This window comes from Pieris brassicae, chromosome 3 (assembly GCF_905147105.1).
Source record: "Pieris brassicae chromosome 3, ilPieBrab1.1, whole genome shotgun sequence".
Taxonomy (NCBI): domain Eukaryota; kingdom Metazoa; phylum Arthropoda; class Insecta; order Lepidoptera; family Pieridae; genus Pieris; species Pieris brassicae.
The window spans coordinates 18,040,297-18,061,788 of record NC_059667.1 but is presented as its reverse complement, the minus strand read 5'-3'; the positions used below and the strand labels follow the sequence as shown (position 1 = coordinate 18,061,788).

The 21,492-nt window shown below is 36.6% G+C and overlaps 3 protein-coding genes across 4 annotated transcripts in view; 2 read left to right on the top strand and 1 right to left on the bottom strand.

Moving 5' to 3' along the window:
- Window positions 1–1,990: 1,990 nt before the first annotated feature.
- On the top strand, window positions 1,991–7,702 carry LOC123706767 (survival motor neuron protein). Of its 2 annotated transcripts, none has more exons than XM_045656181.1 (7): window positions 1,991–2,058; window positions 2,685–2,832; window positions 3,054–3,215; window positions 3,294–3,452; window positions 3,684–3,805; window positions 5,606–5,745; window positions 7,123–7,702. In XM_045656181.1, the coding sequence occupies exons 2-7, from the start codon at window positions 2,793–2,795 to the stop codon at window positions 7,151–7,153; spliced, it is 654 nt and encodes a 217-aa protein (XP_045512137.1). In that variant the 5' UTR covers window positions 1,991–2,058; window positions 2,685–2,792; the 3' UTR covers window positions 7,154–7,702. The 2 variants fall into 2 exon arrangements, with proteins under 2 accessions (XP_045512137.1, XP_045512136.1); XM_045656180.1 differs by lacking the exon at window positions 1,991–2,058 and adding an exon at window positions 2,112–2,489.
- A 91-nt stretch (window positions 7,703–7,793) lies between these two features.
- LOC123706766 overlaps window positions 7,794–21,492 on the bottom strand; it is a 20,003-nt gene continuing 6,304 nt past the window's right edge. Inside the window, exons 2-4 of the mRNA XM_045656179.1 lie at window positions 9,573–9,658; window positions 9,116–9,422; window positions 7,794–8,965 (exon numbers count right to left, since the gene is read on the bottom strand). Coding sequence (XP_045512135.1) covers window positions 8,860–8,965; window positions 9,116–9,422; window positions 9,573–9,658 — 499 coding nt within the window. The 3' untranslated portion in view covers window positions 7,794–8,859. The remainder of the gene's footprint in view (window positions 8,966–9,115; window positions 9,423–9,572; window positions 9,659–21,492) is intronic.
- LOC123706765 (spermine oxidase-like) overlaps window positions 13,558–21,492 on the top strand; it is a 23,236-nt gene continuing 15,301 nt past the window's right edge. The window contains exon 1 of the mRNA XM_045656177.1: window positions 13,558–13,623. The gene's annotated coding sequence lies outside the window, so the exon portion shown is untranslated. The remainder of the gene's footprint in view (window positions 13,624–21,492) is intronic.

Below are 21,492 nucleotides of genomic sequence, written 5' to 3'. Positions count from 1 at the left end.
CGGGCCTGATGGCATCCCCCCAATTGTGCTGCGTACTTGTGCTCCTGAGTTGGCTCCGGTTTTGACGCGCCTTTTCCGGTACCTGTACTCCCTCAACACTGTTCCGAAGTGCTGGAAGACAGCTTTGATACATCCGATCCCTAAAAAAGGCGATCGCTCTGATCCGTCTAACTATCGCCCAATCGCAATAACCTCCTTATTCTCCAAAATAATGGAAACCATTATTAACGGCCAGCTCTTGAGGTATCTAGAGGGCAGCCAGCTGATTAGCGATTCTCAGTACGGCTTTCGTCGTGGTCGCTCGGCTGGTGACCTCCTTGTATACCTTACACATAGGTGGGCAGAGGCAATTGAGTCCAAGGGGGAGGCGCTGGCGGTAAGTTTGGACATAGTGAAAGCCTTCGATCGGGTGTGGCACGGAGCACTGCTCTCGAAGCTTCCAGCCTATGGGCTCCCCGAGAAATTATGCAAGTGGATTTCCAGCTTTCTTGCTGATCGGAGCATTAAGGTCGTCATCGATGGAGCATGCTCCAACCTTGAACCCGTCAATGCTGGTGTCCCACAAGGCTGTGTCCTATCCCCGACCCTGTTTATTCTGCATATTAATGATATGTTGCAACTTAGCAACCTTCATTGCTATGCGGACGACAGCACTGGGAATACTTTTTACACGGGCCAGGCAGGTATGTCTCGGGCTGTTGTTGATGAGTGCCGGAACAAACTTGTGTCTGAAGTCGAAACTCTTTTACGTGGAGACTCGGACTGGGGTAGACTAAATCTAGTCCAATTTAACCCCAAGAAGACACAAGTCTGCGCGTTTTCCGCTAAAAAAACTCCCTTTGTCGCTACTCGCCTCTTTGAAGGCACTCTCCTTAAAGCCTCAGCTAACATCGGAATATTGGGCGTTGACATATCGCATAACGTCCAGTTTCGCGGTCATTTGGAAGGGAAGGATAAATTAGCCTCCAAAAAGCTTGATGTGCTCAGCAAGGCGAGACGATATTTCACTCCGGGCCACCGCTTGCAACGATATAAAGCGCAAATTCGGCCCCACATGGAATACTGTTCTCACCTCTGGGCGGGAGCTCCCCAGTACCAGCTCCTTCCACTTGACCGTATTCAACGAAGAGCGGTTCGAATCGTCGATGACCAATCCCACTCCGAGCGGCTCGATCCTTTGGCGTTGCGTAGAGATGTAGGGTCACTCTGCATCTTCTACCGCATTTATCATGGAGAGTGTTCAGAGGAGTTGTTCGGATTAATACCTGCAGCTGAGTTTCATCATCGGACGTCGAGGCAGAATACAAAATTCCACCCGTATCACCTCGACGTCCGCCGTTTCACGACAGCGTTTTTCAAGGCAATTTTTGCCGCGCACCACCGCTATGTGGAACCAGCTGCTCACTGAAGTATTTCCGAACCAATTCGACTTAGGGTCCTTCAAGAAAAGAGCGTACAAATTCTTAAAAGGCCGGCAACGCACTCGCGAGCCCTCTGGCATTGAGAGTGTCCATGGGCGGCGGTATCACTTAACATCAGGTGAGCCTCCTGCCCGTTTGCCCCCTATTTTATAAAAAAAAAACGCGGTTAAAAAGATTCGCTCACTAACTGATGTCGATACAGCTATATAGACTTATTTATTTTTGTTACTTTCACAGCTTATGGCTTATTATTATGGGGTCATGCTGCTGATATCGAAACTATTTTCAACCTGCAGAATAGAGCTATTCGTGCAATCTATAATTTAAAATGTAGGAAATCTATGAGTATCCTGTATCTAATATTCGATAATAAAAAAAAACTTTTTTTTTTGTTATACTTAAATCTATACCATTACATCTATTATTTAATTCTTAAACGTATATATTCTTTGAACTACTTACTTTTTTTTCTTGTTTATGGCTTTTCTTTATGCCAACTGGGCACAAGGTACTTCCCCAGGCCATAAAATTAAAAAAAGACAAGGTACTTCGCCAGTGTCGTGTAATTACTTTATAGCCTTACTAGCGAGTAGCGGCTGACACATAAAATATTGTCGATGTCATTCTTGTGAAATATGTATGTTATAAATGATTTGATTACGCTATGCGCTGGGTTTTCATCTGAAGACTCCACTTTTTATATTTAACAATTCATACACTTATACGTCGCAATATGTGAATATAATATAATCAACTACTGTCGTTTTAGTTCATAGGCTGAACGTTTTTACTTCTTGGCTTTGGCTTCTCTATTTAATTTTATATTTTTACTTGTCTACCTAATCTGTGACATTGCTACTCTACAAATCTGTAGTAAAGTCGGGTCCTGTGGGGAGCTATTTATTTTTTATTGTAAAATTTTAACAGAAATATCAAAAACATTAAAAACTTATAAATTTAAGAGTTGCACAAATTTTCCATTGTTTTTTATGCTACATTTATCTTAAAATCTTCGGTATCATGTCTCAGAATGAAATTCTTTATGTAAAGGGAATGGACCTGGATGAAGTAAGAAAGTATTTAGTATTAGTTTTTGTTATAATTGGTTACCTAGCTTTTATATTATTAAACAGAAAGACTATGAAAACAATTAATACCATTACAAATTATACATATGATTCTATAATCCATGGTTGTATTGTGTACGAATTCTATAGAAAAATTGTTACTCTTATTATGATAAAAAAATATTTTTCTTTTTAGTCTCAATCTGAAGAAGATGACGGAAATGTCTGGGACGATAGGAAACTAAATAATGCATATGATAAAGCTATAAAAATAGTGAACATAGAGGTAGCCAAAAGGATTGCTATGTCCACCAACACTCAGACTGAAACTGATTCAAAACAGAGTATGTTAAAATAATTTGATTCACTGCTTACACTTTTACATTAAAATTATGCAAAGTACCCAAGTTATAACATCTAAAATTGTTTATCCAATGTTAGGTTTTAATATACATATATTAAAGATTTCCTTTGCCAAACCAGTTTAATGATTGATAGTTATATCCTATGACTATTTATAACAGAACATGAATTATAAAATCATATGGAAGCCATTACATTACAGATCAAATAAAACCAAAGAAGGAACATCCCAAGAAAAAAACTAAGAAAATTAACTGGAAGGCTGGAATGTCATGCAGAGCTTTATATGATGAAGATGGACTTGAGTATGAAGCAGTAATCTTATCTATACTTAATGACAGAGAATGTATAGTCCAATTTTCTGGTAAACAATTGTACCTGCTATTTATGTAATCTCAACTATATAATAGGTAATTATTATGATGTCAATGAACAATTTCAGAATATGATAATTTACAAAAAGTAGAACTTAGCTCTTTGCACCCAACCATAAATAACCATCAAAAGACCCAATACTCTAAGTTAGAAAAAGATGATGATGGGTTTGAAAGCCAGTCTCCATATGGTGATGATGCAGAATTAGGAGCTACGGCACATGTGGGTAAGTATTGTAAACTTTTCTTAATGTTTGTTACTTATCAATCATTTATTTGAGTTCCATATTTGTTTGGACATGAATTAGTTGTTTAGAAAAAGTAGGACTAAAAATTTTATAACAAGAGACTTTCTGAGGATAGTATAACTTTGGAAAAAAATATGTAAATCACTCTAATTAATTATTAAGAATGATTGTTATTTAAAGATTGACAGTCTATTTAAACTGTGTTTTCAGATTCTATAAAGCAAATTTATGAACGAGTGAGTTCTGACAAAAAAAGAAATAAACAGAAATCAAGAAATAATTCATTCACATTACCCGATATACCAATGCCTGATATGTCTATGATTAGAAATGTAAGTTATTTACTGAAACTTTTTTTAAATTAAAAAAATCTGTAGATCTTATGACTTAATTTGCTAATTTAAAGGAGCATTAAAAGAAATAGTATTTTTAAGTTACTACCATAGCCAATAAAAGCAAGGTTCTATTAATATTTATAATTATTCATTTTTTTAATTTCAATAAATCTGTTACACATGAAATCTGCATCTGTTTCCTTGATTAGTTTTGTTGATGTGACATTACCTGATACACAATTTCAATGTTTACGTCATAGACGTAAATAGATAGTTTTCTCAATTTTCCTTCATTGTAGGAGTGAGTATTCTAGCAATACATAGAAGATAAATTGACATTGAAATGATTTACAATTAATAAGTTTGAAACAACTAAATTATATCTTAAATTTTAAGACAACTTAATTTCATACAGTAGAATCATTTACACAATATAAGCATCATATATATATTTATTTACGTGGCTCATGATGGATGTACGGCTATACCTAGGTAACACTAAAAATGTTTGGATAATGAAAAACGGTTTAATGTAGAAAGTTGCCAATACTTATATTGTTTTTCGAAGCAATCTCCGTTCTTCTCCACACATCGTCGCATTCGATGGAACCACTGAGAAAAGCAGTGGGCCCTTTCTTCCTTAGGCATTTTAGTACGTTTTCACCGCATCTTCAGGGCTCGTAAAGCGAATACCTCGAATTTTCTTTAGTTCTTGGAAATAAATGAAAGTCGCAGGACGCCAGTTCAAGACTGTATGGCGAATGACTCTTCATCTCGACACCTGCCATAGTCAAATATTCAACAATCCGTTTTGGGGAGTGCGCTAAAGAATTGTTGTGGTGAAGGAGGATCCTGCTCCGAGGGCGCTGCTGTCGAATTTTTGCCCTTGCCCTTCCATATTCTAGCACAACTGTCGTGAAATGAGCTTTCTGACCAAAGAATGCGGCAATCGTCTTTTTTCCTTGACTTCTTCCTTTCTTTACCTTAGATGGCCGATCCTCGAAAGGAAACACCCACTGAGCTGATTGTCTTTTGTTTTCGAGTTCGTAGCAATATATCAAGCTTTCATCGCCTGTGACGATGTCAAATACAGCATATGAGTCTCAGCTGTTGAACTTATCTAACATTTGGCGACACCAGTCCATGCGAAGATGTTTCTGGTCGTCGGCTAAAGTATGGGGAATCCATCTAGTACAAAGCTTCCTGTCGCCTAAATGTTTGTGTAATACTTTTTTAACTTGACTCATACCATGCCTCGGCTTGCCCGTATCTGCTCATAAGTCACTCTCTTATATTCCTCTATCATGCGTCGCACAGCACTGATGTTATCTTGAGTAGTCGCTGTTAAAGGACGTCCCTCACGCGGATCATCATTGAGATTGCTACGTCCACGCTTAACGTCGTTAAACCAATAGTAAATAATGGCACGAGATGGGGCTTCATTAAGAAATGCTAATCGCAGCCTAATAGCTTTGTTGTTGAGTAAGCCCACAACAAAAGTCGAGTAACAAGAAACAAGAGTTTTAGATTTGCCGCCAATTCACAAAAACAAATGACAAATGAATGCAATATACTACATTGGGTTACCAAAGAGTTCTAAAATTAAAATTAAAACAATATTTTCATTAGCAATGTTTCTAACTGTCCAGTTCTAAACATTTTTAGTGTTACCCACATATATTGATAGAATAAGTATGTGTGACTACTGAACATTTTGTTTTAATGATTCGTACAAGAGTTAGTATAAAGAAACGTTTTATTTCATTTATTTTAAAGACATGAAATGGCTTATTTTAGATGGGTGGTATAGAGCTTCCGTTTCCACCACCTCCACCTCAGTTAGGTGAAATACAGGATGAACAACAAGCGGTGTCGTCAATGCTTCTAAGTTGGTACATGAGTGGGTACTACACCGGTCTCTACCAGGGTATGAAAAAGTAAGTATCGCATCTATCTTAAAACGTTTATTGGGGTCATTCCCTTTATTTTTTAGCTCTTCGTTCAATAAAACTATACAGTATATATGGTGAAAATAATGGCATTTTTTGTATTTTAGCGTTTCTATAAACCACTCCTTATATGAAACTTGTATTCGTTTTTAAAACAAACTCCCAAGCGAAATTAGAGAATTATCACTAAATAAGTTCAAAGCTCTCGTTAAACGTAAATTAAACTTTTATTGATTTTTATAAATTTGTCGAATTTTTATGACTCAAAACTTGCTTTTCTCCAGTTTAAACAATTTATATGACTCAAAACTTAGCGTTTGAAAAGAGTGGCGGAAAGTTTCTTGCCAGTTCTTCTTGCCCGCTCTACGCCGCTTGACTTGCGAACTGGTAGTAATGTAAATTTAGAATTAATTTATCTAACGTTCATATGTGTACCTATATGAATAAAGTTATTTTGACTTTGCCTCTAGCAAGACTCTTAATTTCCACGTATCTAAATTAGTACGAATTAAAAGTCTACTACGCCACATATTTACGTCATTACTACAAGTTCTAAATGCCTTAAAGGTTTCGTGATTTTTATCAAGTTGTTCGTCAAGAGTCTCGAATGTTCTAACCAAACCAACGACAAAGTCGAGTGTTCGGAAAGAAGGTTTAAAAAGCAAGCCATGCTTAACATGACGAAATGACTGAAAAAACACATGCCTGCCTCGTTGTCTTCAATCATTTATGTATATTCATAGATATATAATTATTTCATAATTCATCATTGATCACCGTTTTCGTTTCTGTGCTATATTATATGCTGTTAGCTCCTACAGATGCTAGCTATGCGCAATCAAATCTATTAGAAAACAAAAATACGAAAAAGTTCTATTAAAAAACTAGCAGCGTAAACTTTCAGTGTTGGCGTATCTGTATGTTTCGTGGTTATATTTTTCTTAGTAGGAACTAGGTGATTAACCTTCTATGCCTGATGCTCACCGTTAATTTTTACCTCGAAGCCATGCCGATTTCCTCACCATGTATTCCTACACTTTACGAGCAAGTATGAAATTTTAGAGGGCATATAGAATGAAAATTCCATCGTACGCTCACATCTTTAGGCCAACCCTGCGCTTAAATTATAATTTTATAATACCTATTAAGCAAACCTAAAATATTAGGCCTGTTCTGTAGAACATCAACCCAAGTTAACAAATTTCAACCACTTTTTCTGTATGAAGTTTGACATATTTAAAGATTCTGAATCTCTTAACTTGATATTTATGTTATTCCAATATTTTTTTATGTAAACAATATATATGACAAGATTTAATTCATTTACTAAAGACAATAAACTAATATTGTTTTCATTTATTTCAGGGCTAAAGAAGACATCAGAAGAGGAAAATAACACACATAATTGAAACAGTTTTTATTTCGTGTCTAAAAATTACATAAAGTTAATTAAGAATAAATTAATTATGCCTCCAGGTTCGTGTTTATGTACAAAATATACAATAAATCAACCAATATAGAATACTATTTAACATTCTCGAATTGGCTCATAAGTTCTATTCGTGATATTTCATGACAAATATCTGTATAAAAATATTGCATAGCGAAATATTTGCTTATATATAAGTAATGGCGCTTGTTGCATAGTATGTCAATTGTCTTGATTCAGAGAAAAGACTAAACACGAACTGTTTTTTATGTCAAATCTTGTGATAATTTGACTGATGCTAGTTCGCACTTAGTTTGTCTTTGAATGTTAGCTAAACGGTCTTAATCATAAAATTAACGTTGTTTTGAAATAGACAGAGAATGTTTTGTCACGTTTATTAAAGTGATAGAGCCAAATATTTCATACATTTTTGTGGTATAGTGTGCATTGGGACCGTTCTATTAAGACACATATCTTAGGCTAATCTTCACGGCAATTTTAATTATTTACCTTAAACGGTTTAAAAAAAGTAAAACTCATACAGTTAACTTTGGACACTAATGATATTTAAGTAATTAAATAGTTCGCAAAACAGAAAGATGTTCAGTTCAGCCATACTCAACTTTTCCACAAGCGTTAACAGAAAAGGCCCGCGCTAAACATTTATCGCGCAGAACATGTAACCATAGATTAACAGTATGTAAAATGACCCATGTGTTTTTATACCTAAATATTTTTTTATTCAAGTTACTAAAGGCACTGATTCATAAATCAAATATTTATAAATATCTTAATGATTTACTTAAATAAATGGCGAATTTAAATTAATTGATAATTATGTACAGATATAATACAGTTAACCGTAACGGTTGTAAGAATCACGGTCATTCTAACGATCTATTTTCTCTTGAAATGGTTTTTTAATCATTACAAATGAATCGGGCAAATGGTGCATTTGCCGTGCTTTAACCACAGCACTCTTACAAACTTTCTCCTTCATCACATCGTAAACACAATTTGGCAGAAAGAGACGAAAGAGGACTTTAGTTAAGTGTTCAATTCGTTCAATACGTTTTATGAACAGTCGGATAAGATCGCCGTTAAAATTTCTGTGATTTGAGGCAAAGATCCCACACAAACTTTCAGAATTTTACTTTCATTTAATTCATAGACCAAAAATGTAGGTTAAGTTGAACAGATTACTTATATTTTATAAGCTTATTCCTGTTAAAAATTCATAGAAATGCATACATTTCAACCTGAGCCTGTACAGACGATCTAAAATTATTTTTGGAAATCACACATTTCAAAAATACAACAATGGTGTTAACTTTTAAAATATACAAGAAAATAATCGAAAGTTTTGAAGTAAATTTTAAGTCAATCAGTTTTATTTTCCGCGTAAAAAATGTTAAAAAGTTAAAAAATTTAAGCCTGTCAACTTCTATTTTCATTGACTTATTAGTTTGCCATGATATTTCGTCGCGTCTATAGATCATTTCAACTAAGGTCTGTACAAATATTTAAATTTAGAACAATAATAATCCGTAGTAACTTTACCGTTGACAATAGTAAAGAAAACTATGACTGTCACATATTTTCACAGAATTCATATGACAGTTGTATTAAGATTGGCTATGCTAGAACCACCATATTATGATAGTCTGTGGAGTTTAGACGAGTGTGCTAAGTTCGTGAGTATCGTGGCTTAAATCGATGGTAGCAGCTGGAACACCTGGAGTTGCCGCACCTTCACCGGGTGGTGTACTTGTTGGAGGCCTGAAACATGAAATTGAAGTACTAAAAATATTAAAAAATAAAACTCATACAATTGTTTACGATTTTTCGTTCTCATTACAATTTATCTAACACCTGTAATAAAAAATGCTAAACAGAATTTAAATATTATTACAATAAGTTAAAGATTACCTAATAATATAAGGCCCGCCCTGCTGCAAAAGCGTGATTGGATGCGTATACGGCGCGGTCATGCTGTGAAAGCTTACATTGCCGACTCCAGTGTTATTCAAATGTCCATTCATAACCACACCGTTTGATGTATTCATTGCAATTTCTTGTGTACGAAATGCTTTCACCAAATTGGTCTTTTCCTTCTGCCAGACGAACACGTTGTGTACCATAGCACATCCGCAGAATATGATGCCCACGCCAATAAATACTGATGTGACTATTGCGGGTGTAGAGTGGAATTGGATGAATGTGTAAAGTATTATACCTGCAATGGAATAGATTTTATTAATAATTTTAAGGTAAAGGTATATGTATAAGCTTAACTAAATTATTAAATAATTTGTTTGCATGGAAGCGTTATGAACAATTTCATACGCACATATAATAAATGTTAACTTTAATAAATTTAACTTACCAGTTAAAAATACGGGTATAGAAATAAAAAAGCCTCCGACGGCACAGACTCTTGTGATGGCTGACTTCTGCAAATATTTGTTAGACCTGGAAAAAGAAAAATATTATAAATTCATATTAACACAATAGCTAGTTCGTACATTACATATTTTAATCCTCGGTTAAAGAAGCCATAGCTCAAAGCTATCAGCTTGTTTGTCAAGAAACTTAATTCTGTTAGCTAAAGGATTATGAACAATGAAAAAAATAATGAGGTAGGTATAGAATTTCTACGAAGCCAGTACTGAAAAGAATTTTCTTCGTAGTAAGAACTTTCTTCTTCTGAAAGTGACTGGTCGTCGACGATTCGAATTACTCTTTGTTGAATACGGTCAAGCGGAAGAAACTGGTACTGGGGAGCTCCCACCCATAGGTGAGAACAATACTCCATGTGGAGCCGATCATTCAATACGACAACACCCAGTATCCCAATGCTAGATGATGCGTTAAGGGGAGTGACTTCAAAGGGACCTTGTGTCAAACGCGCAAACTTGTGTCTTCTTGGGGTTAAATTGGACACAATTTGCCACAGTTCGAGAATCCTCGTAGAAGAGTTTCGACTTTAGACACAAGTTTGTTCCGGTACTCATTGACAACAGCCCGAGAAATACCTGCCCGACCAGTGTAATAAGTATCCCCAGTGCATAGCAATGAAGGTTGCTAAGTTGCAACATATCACTGACATGCAGAATAAACAGGGTCGGGGATAGGACACAGCCTTGTGAGACCTCAGCATTCACGGGCAGAACACGCTTCGTTGATGACGACCTTGATGTTCCGATCAGCCAGAAAGCTAGAGATCCAATTGCATAATTTCTCGGAGAGCCCATAGGCTGAAAGCTTCGAGAGCAGTGCTCCGTGCCACACCCGATCAAGGGTTTCGCTATGCAAACTTACCGCCAGCGCCTCCCCCTTGTAAGGTATACAAGGAGGTCACCAGCTAAACGACCACGGCGAAAGCCGTACGGAAAAATCGCTAATCAGTTGGTGACCTAGGTCTCTCAGGAGCTGGTCGCTAATAAAGGTTTCCTTTGTTATGAAGAACAAGAAGGTTATAGCTATTGGGCGATAGTTGGACGGATAAGAGCGATCGTCTTTTTTAGGAATCGGATGTATTGATGCCGTCTTCCAGCTCTAAAGGAATCGTTATGTCCCTAGATGCGGTTAACAAATACCATTTCAAAAAGAACCTAAAGTTCAACGGAATATGTATTACTACAAAAATGTTATCATATGTAATAATACGATTTGAGCACGTTTAAAACTTGTTAATACATGTTACATTTGCTTCAAGCTCACGGTTACCTGGCCACCTGGCTCATGTAGGGCTGGCAGATAATACTCCCTTCTTCATTTTTTATTATGTAAGGCCATACTTTGCAATATGCAAAAGCTGTTTATTTCAATAATATGCACAATATTATATAAATAAACAGCCTTTGTTTTAGGTCTTGGCAAATAGGTTGGCCAGTAACGTTGGATGCAAGTGCCGTTTTTTCCTAGTTATTAATTACTTTTCTATATATCTTATATTACACCATGCATTTGCCGAAGTCACAAACTGAGAGTAAATTTAAAGTATGAAATTTACATATGGTTTCTTTAAAAACTTAAACGCTGCCGTCTTTTGCGAATAAATATTGCGTAATCTAAAGTTTATATCACTGCGCCCTACTGGAACAATAAGAAATCTTCTGGAATGGTTTTCATAATCTAATATCTTCACGCAGCAAAGCTCACACGCAACACATTTTCAATTCCCACGTCGTTCAGGGTTATGCAACTTCTACAAAAAGCTACATAAATCCAGTTTCAATTAGTGACCTACAAAAACTCGTCTCTGGGCAGCCCTAATTATAACGCGGCTAAATTGAATCGCTACTCGTTCTTCAATTTCCATACGTGTCTTGTAGCTGTTTATTTTAATCGCGTTATACTTGTGTCAGTGACATTTCATTTAATAAGTGTCATTAAGTGCAAACCTGTGGTGTTTTGTAACGTTCCCCATTATGTTTGAGATGTCTCAAAAGACCGGTATGATGGGAAACCAATCCAACCAGATACAGTTCCGTGGTTTAGGTTTTATCTGTAGGTAGCGTCAACTAACGAGTCATAGGAAAAAACTTTATCATTGTCTAAACGTTTATGGAGCTTTTGTAAAAAAAAATTTTTTTCAGTATGCTTCAGCGGTTTTTTTTAAATACAAATGCATTTTTAACTGCAGAAAAGTATGCCATGATCTCATCAAATCGGGTTACCAATGCATCCTTGTATTATCTGCATCAGACCATGACATTAATTCGTGCTCTGCAATATATCAGAAAATACTTATCTTTAGAAGTTATTTTTACCGCATAATTACTTTGACCGTTAAATAACTTCATAGCTGTATCTATATGAAACCAGTTTAACTAGTACGAACGTATTGGGCCTATTACCATATTTAAATACAAGCATTTAATAAACAATTTTTAACTAGATTTAACATGTCATTATTCAAAGTAGGAAATGTCAAGGGGATATTAAATATTATATCAAAACAGCCTACGTGATAACTAACAAGGAAGTGAAGTTCTAAATTTGAAATGTGTTCGATAACTTCGAGTCTAGGGTTTTACAATATAATTTATGTTTAATTTAAAGGCTACAAGAACGAACCCAGGGATATTATTAACATATCGAAAAATTGCCATGAAAACAGAAAAAAATAAAGAATTTGGGAAAAAAATATAATTCAGTAACCAAAAGTTTTCACAAAAAAAAAATATTTTGAATAGTTCAAAATTAGTCCTACAAAATTATGGACTAAGTGACAAAAAGGCCTGCATTAAAGACAAGATAAGTCCTTATTTTTACCTAGTTCAAACGAAATAAACCGTAAAAACCGTACCGTGTAAAGAATTGTCAGAAATTTGACTAGAAAATGGTCATTTATCCGAAAATACATTTTTACGGAGTTAAAACAAATTTATGTTACACTTAATACTTGTAGCAAAGTACAAGATATATAGGGACATTTTTAAATTTAAACTCTAATTTTTGTTTAAAAACCTCAAATTATTTAATAAAAGTTAATCTGACCAATCAAAGTTATTCTGACCGCTACTGATATTTACAATTTCTCTGCCACTGAGGCCTTTGAGCTAGTCAAGTTTTAAGTTGGAGGAACTTTTCACCTTCCTTCCTCCATAATATTCTAAAGAAAACCTAATTTTGGGTTCATAATAAGCAGACTCTCACAGATTTTCCTATGGCAATACAATGTTGTCTATTGTCAACGAGAATTAATTATTAACGCAAGTGCATTAAGTTGATTAGTGCGATATGATTATCTGCATAATAAAATAGTTTGTTCTGTGTAAATATTATTTATATACGCTATCTACAATGGTGGTGTTCTGTTCTAATTTAATAATAAGGGATAAGTCTAGAGATATTATTTAATGCTAAATCTACGCGAATTTTCATTACAATAGTAAATATCTTTATAAAGAATCATCTCATACACACACACACATACAATATAAAAGATCAGTTAAAATTATTTTTTTAAAATTTATGAAGAAAAGTAAAGACACGGTTTTTGTACAAATCGTACCTACTATTGTTAAGCAACGAGTATCGTTGTACTATGTAGGGTTACTTTTCAGGGACCTTAGGGTTTTATTCCGACAAGTGGTCGTCCTAGTCGAGCTTGAGCTTTTAAATCGGTAACTCAACACCCTATGTATCCCCAGACTATACCGAGGTCATGGATGAGATACTATATTTTATACAAAAGTATTATAGGAAAATAATATAATTATTGTTGTTATACATCATCCTTTAAAAACAAATAGTTATCCGCGATTATCCATAAATTGATAACTAAACCATTTACGACATAAAAGGTAAATAATGTGAATTTAAATATGTCCAGGATAAGATTGTGTTATCAGTAACACTTGCTGCTTCGCCGCCATTTTTGTTATTCGCTCTCAGCTGACGACCGGTTCGTACAAGAAATTCTTAAGGTATGTATATTCATGTAATCGTGAACATTCCTCTGTTGGACTCGTGGAATTTTCTTTTTGTATAAATGGCGGGAAAGGTTGTTCTGACTCGGTTCCTAGTTTGATTTCTTAGTCGATCTGTATTTAAACAAATCCCTCACATCCTATTTAAATTAATTAATATTTTATATATAACTAATCATTAAACGTTCTTTTGTTTTATTACACAGACATTGTCTCCGTGATACAGTTAATTTCATTCGTCAATTCGAAGATTTGATTTCCGATGAAAAAAAAACTTAATTACATTCATAATCTCCACCCAGTGCGGAACTAAATATTTACAATAAAAACTATCATAAAATTAATAAATTGCGATGAGTAGATTTCGAATAAACTTCTCACCGTTTTTTAATTGAATTATCTGTGTATCTAATTAGTTAATTCCTAATTCATTTAGATTAAAAGCAAAGCGTTTGTAATGCTTTCACTTCCAAACTAACTTCAAACTCCTGTACAAAACCAAATATTTTATAATAATAAAACTCTTTTTTAAACGAATGAACGTGACCTGGATACATGTCTTTTAGCCAAATTAAAAGAATTTCTATGTAAACTAATTGGCAGAGACAAAACAATTTTTCTTTATCTTGTGAATACACAAATCTGTATCCAGAAGATACAGGTATAAAATATGTAATCAATCATTAAAAGCATTACAATGTTTGCAATGTTGATACTTCTCATCAACGTTGTGAGAAATTTACACTCCATTGTTATTTATTTATATTTGGTAATTAGTTGAAACAACAATACGCAACTGACACACATAAAAAGCTTAATTTGTTCCTCATTGAATTAGGCAACCCACGCCTACGAAAGTTAGAATGTATGTACTGGCGACCTTTTAAATCTCGGGAAACGCGCAATCCCCCCACTTATCCTGGGTCCCTACTAAGAGTCCCCGTGACTAACTGCTACAACAACCCCTCTACTAAATTGATGTCGTCTGACAGTTGTTTATTTACAGTAGGGTTGCAATTTCTTGCACCCAACATATAATCCGCTTAAATGTTGTCACTCAAGCATACAACATAATGTGGTACTGTGTCTCTCAAGAACACGTTTATGTACTACGGACTGCTCTACCTAAATATTTGATTGTCATTTACAAATGTTACTAAGGAATTATTCAAATGGTCTTTGTCTGTAGTTTTTAAGTTTATTCGTTACAAACGTGTACCCTACCCTATAATACTATACTACTATAATAAACTCCATAATAATTAATATTAAAAATACTGAATCTTCAATATAAAAATTGTAATTTTTGTTGTTGTTTAGTTTGTTACTTTTATTGTTTTAATAATATTTGGCTAGTTTAACACAGGCTTAAGGCACAGGCCCTTGAATCTGTTATTATACGAGTATGTTGACGTTTCAGTTAACAGCATTTAAATACTCTTATTGACATCATAAACCATATCGTGAAAACTTAATGTCAATCTGGTTACAGCAGCTATTATGGCCCAGTAGGTTTCTTTAATTATTAAAGTTGTCTGTGGCCACTTTAGCGCACGCGCGGTAAAGCTGAGGTTTGGCGCCATTCTGATATTATATGTAATTTGGCGGTTTTTTTTGTTTGTTAATGTGATGTTGATATCGAATCGAATATCAATCAATCTGTGACCTTACGCGACTTGATATGTAAAATTAAATACCTCTCTTCTTTTATATCTATTTCACTGTTGGAAAACAGAAGATGAAATTAAAAACGCAAACACACAAATAACAGGTAAGATACTATTACAAATTCCCTTTTTTAAGACCTTTCATTATGTAACGATTTTCTAAGTAATAACATTCTGTGTATTTTTGCATATGAACTTGAATTTAAAGGTATGCCTTACGAAATATTTGGGGTGTTGGTTTTAAAAGGCAACCCATGCAAATTGCAAAAGAGCGCTCCTTATCGCATCGCATTCCCTCACGAAATTCACACAAAAATACATTCTCATCCATCGTATTAGGTCGCACAATTCATTGTTAACTTGGCAATATCTACCTGCATCTGAAGGTCGTAAGCTTTACTATAATCGTTATATAATTGCGAATAAAAGGTATATCTACATCGTAAATGTAATAAGTACCTGCCCTTTTCTACTAACATTTCAAGCTAGTAGCTAGTAGCTAACTAGTACTAGTAGCAAGCTCTCAAAATGACTATTATTTTTATTCTAAAAAATTCCTTACCATAGTAGCAAGCACGATTCCATCATCTTGTAAATTGAATGTTTAAAATAAAATGCAACGCTTCAAAATTTCTAGTAGTTTTATGTGATACATTAAAATTGTTCGAGTTCTATACTGAAAGCGCATGTGTTAGAAATAACACCTGAAGATTGCAAATATTGCTTAGCTCCATAAATTTATGGTATCCATATTTATGGATGAAACTTTCTCTCTGTTTGTTCAATGGTTTTTTTTCTCTCTTAACTCTTTAGTTTCTAAGTAAAGCAATTTATACTATGGTTAAATACCGTAGCGGTTTTTTGCTGTTTCTCTTTTCTAAGTTTATTAATAATGTTGGAACAAAAACACTGCTTAGATGGTTGCAGTATATTTAAGGCGCAATATGAAGATCAAAAGTCAAAATGTAAAACCTTTGTTTGATTTTTTTTGTCTGGCCTAGCCAATTCTGGTAGTGAGAGCAAAAAGTTGGAATGCTATTATAACGGCCGCTGTGGAATTCGCATGCCGATACGATTCCTTAAATAACATTGAGTATAGCTTAATTTGTGAGAACCTTTAGCAACTGGCTATAGTAAAAGTTCTATTCTGAGTGAGTTTTTATAGTTGCGTTATTATTTTCTGTTTAATTAAACCAGATACATGTGAAAACGTCACACTTAAAACTTAGAATGTTTGCAATTTAAATATTTTAAACAGTTACATTATTACGTTTTTATTAAGGTAAAAAAACGCAACGGAATATGTAAGTTTACTAACTTAAAGGATAAACGAGAATATGCAATGTATGTAGATCCTAATCTGTTTAATTTTAAACGGTTTAAGAATTCCATTCGTAAGGTTTCTACAGTCACGGACGATAGCACATGGAACAAGTATTAAAATAAAAATTAGATTATTTGTATTAGCTTTCTTATATTTTACAGTTTTATGTTAATATATCTAGTATGCGTCGCACCGTGAAGGCCTCAAATAAAATGAAAACGAATGACTATGTTTATACCTCACGGTCATAGCTGTTAAAGGTTATGTGTTGAACTGATGCCGTGTCAATTTGGTGGTAATATTATAAGCCGTAGGTATTGGTGCGATTTCTGGTTTCGACTGTATCACATCAGGCGAGCCTTCTGCCTCTTTGTTCTATAAACAAAAATACTTTCTTTACAGTTTATCACGTAAACTTGAGGAGTGATTTTAATTGTCAAATTTTTAGATAATGTGATAAGTTAATCAGAGCAAAGTCTATATGAATTATTAGCTTTAATTATTATAAATTCTCTAATTTCAATGACGCAAACATAACGCAGTCTGCATTCAACAAACACTGTACGTACGTAGATCAATGATCCTGTATTGAGTTAATAAACTAATAGTTTCTCGGCATCGATTCTCACGATGACAAAAATAAAATGCCACATGATACAGGAATTCCGCTGCGAAGCCTTAATCGACTCGACTCAAACCCGTTTCCCGTGTTTCCTCACCATACTTCGATATTAACTATTAAATCAAGGTAAAATCATTTCCAATCACCTTCAAAAATATATGTATATTCAACATGCGAGAATCACAAAAATAATTGCGTATAAAAACACTGTTCCGTTGTTGGTAATGTTTATTTTCCAGTATAAATTGTACCCATTGATATAGCTTTGTTGTAAATAGGTTGCTACTTATAGAGATATAGGAGAGAAATTGGTATTTCTAGTGAAAAATAGTCTAAAAAATTACAAAACCGATTCATATAATGCACTAGAGCTGTGCTAGTGCTAGAAAATTTTAATTTAATAATCGCGAACAAAGTTGCGCAGGAGCTTCTGATCTTTAAATATTCTGTGCATGTGTTACAAACACTCACACATTAAACTCCTAAAGAGCTAGACAAATTTTTGTGGGTGTTCAAGTGGATAAGATTTATTTATTTTTATATATTATTTTATTAAGGGGTTTGAATTACAAACTTGTTTTAATATAGTTTAAACTTTAACTCATCATGCCACTATAACCTGCGTGGGAGTTTCAGAATGTCGTCCAACACGAAGTTGGCAGTTAGCAAACAAGCTTACCCACGCATTTCTACATTTCTTTACAATTAGTGGAATTTGTAAACCTTAAGCCACCGTTTACACATAAGTAAAAATACATTGAACATATTTTTTATTTTATTTTTTTATTTAAATATTTAACAATATACGAGTTCAAATTTAATCGGGCAGAAATATCTTTAGATTAGACTTTTTTGAACGCCATAGACCACAGTTAATAAATTCGAATTTAACCTAGAGAGGTTTTCGATATTCTGTACATTTTAATCACTCAGGCTTTTTAGTTTTATAAGCGTGGCGATTTCCTCAATCATCGGAGTTACGCCCCGAGATTATAGCTTATACTCGTAACAAACATTCGTTTCATACCAAATAACATTTAATTATTTCACTCATATTTTATTTTAGTGTGCGAATAGTTAATATAGAGTTAGATTAAAATCCTCTATTATTTAAAGTACCCCGATAACCCAGATACCGTAACCGTTTTTAAATATATGTTTCAAATTTTAATAACCCTATAAGATAGTTAAATTGTGTAAAAATAAATGCTACTTAATTATTAACTAAAAACTCAAATAAAACCTAAAATCAGTAATCCGCTTATAATGAATGAACTTGATGAATGAAAAACTTGTTAACCTCGCATCCCATCGCAGCCCATCAATTCCCCCCTCCCCCAGAATATGAAGATGCAGTTTAAACAGAGATTACCCCAGGGGGGTACCACACGTTTCCGCTGTGGAGAATCCCCCTCTGAGCGTCCATCATCGGAACAATCAGTATTCGGTGGTGGATGCACGGGCTGCCCTTCGTATTCTGGGGTGGGCAAAAACTGCTCAAAAAACTATAAGTTTCGATCTCGGGGCAAACGGAAGAATTTACCGAAGGCATCCCCTTCCACGCTCTCAGTGGACTTTACCAATGTTAGGGGGCTCAACTCTAATCTTAACGCGGTTCACTTTCACCTCGAAACTGCGAAGCCGGCCTTATTCTTCCTTACTGAGACTCAGATATCCTTCCCGGCTGATACTTCCTACCTCTCCTACCCGGGGTACAAATTGGAACATTCATTTGTGCCGCGGGCGGGAGTTTGCGTGTACGTCAGAGAGGATATCTGTTCTCGTCGCCTCGGGTCGCTTGAAGGAAGGGACCTATCTAGCCTCTGGCTGCGCGTAGACTGCGATGACCATCCGCGATTCTACGCATGCCTGTATAGGTCCCATAGCGGAAATACCGAAACTGAGCGACTCATTGAGCACATCCAATTGGCTACAGATTCCCTGCTCGAAGGGGTTCCTACCGCTGAAATCGTGATACTTGGCGATTTTAACGCTCACCATGCCGATTGGCTCGGTTCGGAAACCACCGATCACGCGGGAAGATCCTTTCACGACTTTGCTTTAGCTTACGACCTGTCACAAATGGTCCCTGCGATTACGCGAATACCAGATGTGGATGGTCATAAACCCTCTTTGTTGGACCTTCTGCTGACCTCACATCCGGAGACCTATCAAGTCTCTGTTGACCCGCCATTGGGTTCATCGGATCATTGTGTGGTCCGGAGTACTGTGCCTACTACGCGCCCTCCTCGGCCCCGTTTTTCGGGTTGTCGTCGTATTTGGCACTATCGGTCAGCAGATTGGGATGGGATGCGGTCTTTCTTTGCGTCCTACCCTTGGGGGCCTATGTGCTTTTCGTCGGAAGCTCCAGATTCCGTCGCTGCCTCTGTCGCCGAAGTGGTTCTGCAGGGCATGGAACTTTTTATTCCATTCTCTGCGGTGCCGATCGGTGGCAGGTCACAGCCCTGGTTTAAGCGTTCTTGCAAGGCGGCATCGCGTCGAAAGCGAGAATGCTTTAATGCATGGGCGGAGGCGGCGATATCTCGTGATGCCAATACCAGCGAACATAAAAAAGCATATAACTCAGCCTCCAGGTCCTTCAAACGGGAAATCGCTAAGGCAAAGTCAGAGCACATCGCCAGATTTGGCGAGAGATTGGCCCAACTCCCTTCTGGGACTCGAGCCTTCTGGTCTCTCGCCAAAGCTGTACAAGGGAATTTTTGTCAGCCATCGATACCACCGCTGCACAGAGAGGATGACTCGCTCGCCCACACTGCGAAGGAGAAGGCCGACCTCTTGGGCTGTCTCTTTGCGTCCAACTCGACTTTGGATGACCGGGGGAGATCACCACCGGCGATTTCGCGGTGTGATAACTCAATGCCGGAAATCACATTCCAGCAACGTGCTGTTCGCAGAGCACTATCTTCCTTGGACATTCATAAGTCGAGCGGGCCGGATGGTATCCCTCCAATTGTGCTGCGTACATGTGCTCCTGAGTTGGCTCCGGTCCTGACGCGCCTTTTCCGGTACCTGTACTCGCTCGGCACTGTCCCGAAGTGCTGGAAGACCGCTTCGATACATCCGATCCCTAAAAAAGGCGATCGCACTGATCCATCCAACTATCGCCCAATCGCAATAACCTCCTTGTTCTCCAAAATAATGGAATCCATTATTAATGGCCAGCTCTTGAGTTATCTAGAGGGCCACCAGCTGATTAGCGATTATCAGTACGGCTTTCGTCGTGGTCGTTCAGCTGGTGACCTTCTAGTATACCTTACTCATAGATGGGCAGAGGCAATTGAGTCCAAGGGGGAGGCACTAGCGGTTAGTTTGGACATAGCGAAAGCCTTCGATCGGGTGTGGCACAAAGCACTGCTCTCGAAGCTACCAGCCTACGGGCTTCCTGAGAAATTATGCGACTGGATCTCCAGCTTTCTAGCCGATCGGAGCATCAAGGTCGTCGTCGACGGAGCATGTTCCGACCTTAAACCCGTGAATGCTGGGGTCCCACAAGGCTGTGTTCTGTCCCCGACCCTGTTTCTTCTGCATATCAATGACATGTTGCAACTTAGCAACATTCATTGCTATGCGGACGACAGCACTGGGGATACTCTTTACACTGGCCGGGCAGGTATTTCTCGGGCAGTTGTCGATGAGTACCGGAACAAACTTGTGTCTGAAGTCGAAACTCTTTTACGTGGAGTCTCGGACTGGGGTAGACTAAACCTAGTCCAATTTAACCCCAAGAAGACACAAGTTTGCGCGTTTTCCGCGAAAAAAATACCCTTTGTCGCTACTCCTCTTTTCGAAAACACTCTTCTTGAAGCCACAGCCAGCATCGGAATACTTGGCGTTGACATATCGAACGACGTTCAGTTTCGCGGTCATTTGGAGGGAAAGGCTAAATTAGCCTCCAAAAAGCTTGGTGTGCTCAGCAAGGCGAGACGGTACTTCACTCCGGGCCACCGCTTGCAACTCTATAAAGCGCAAATACGGCCCCACATGGAATACTGTTCTCACCTCTGGGCGGGGGCTCCCCAGTACCAGCTCCTTCCACTTGACCGTATCCAACGAAGAGCGGTTCGAATCGTCGATGACCAATCCCTCTCCGAGCGGCTCGATCCTTTGGCGTTGCGTAGAGATGTGGGGTCACTCTGCATCTTCTACCGCATTTACCATGGAGAGTGTTCAGAGGAGTTGTTCGGATTAATACCTGCAGCTGAGTTTCAGCATCGGACGTCGAGGCAAAATAC

Bases quoted from the DNA above. Each gene is read 5' to 3' on its own strand.
- LOC123706767 (XM_045656180.1), top strand. From the start codon at position 2,442: ATGTCTCAGAATGAAATTCTTTATGTAAAGGGAATGGACCTGGATGAA. The intron at 3,453-3,683 runs GTAAGTATTGTA...CTGTGTTTTCAG, and splicing joins AGGAGCTACGGCACATGTGG to ATTCTATAAAGCAAATTTAT. The intron at 5,746-7,122 runs GTAAGTATCGCA...CATTTATTTCAG, and splicing joins CTCTACCAGGGTATGAAAAA to GGCTAAAGAAGACATCAGAA.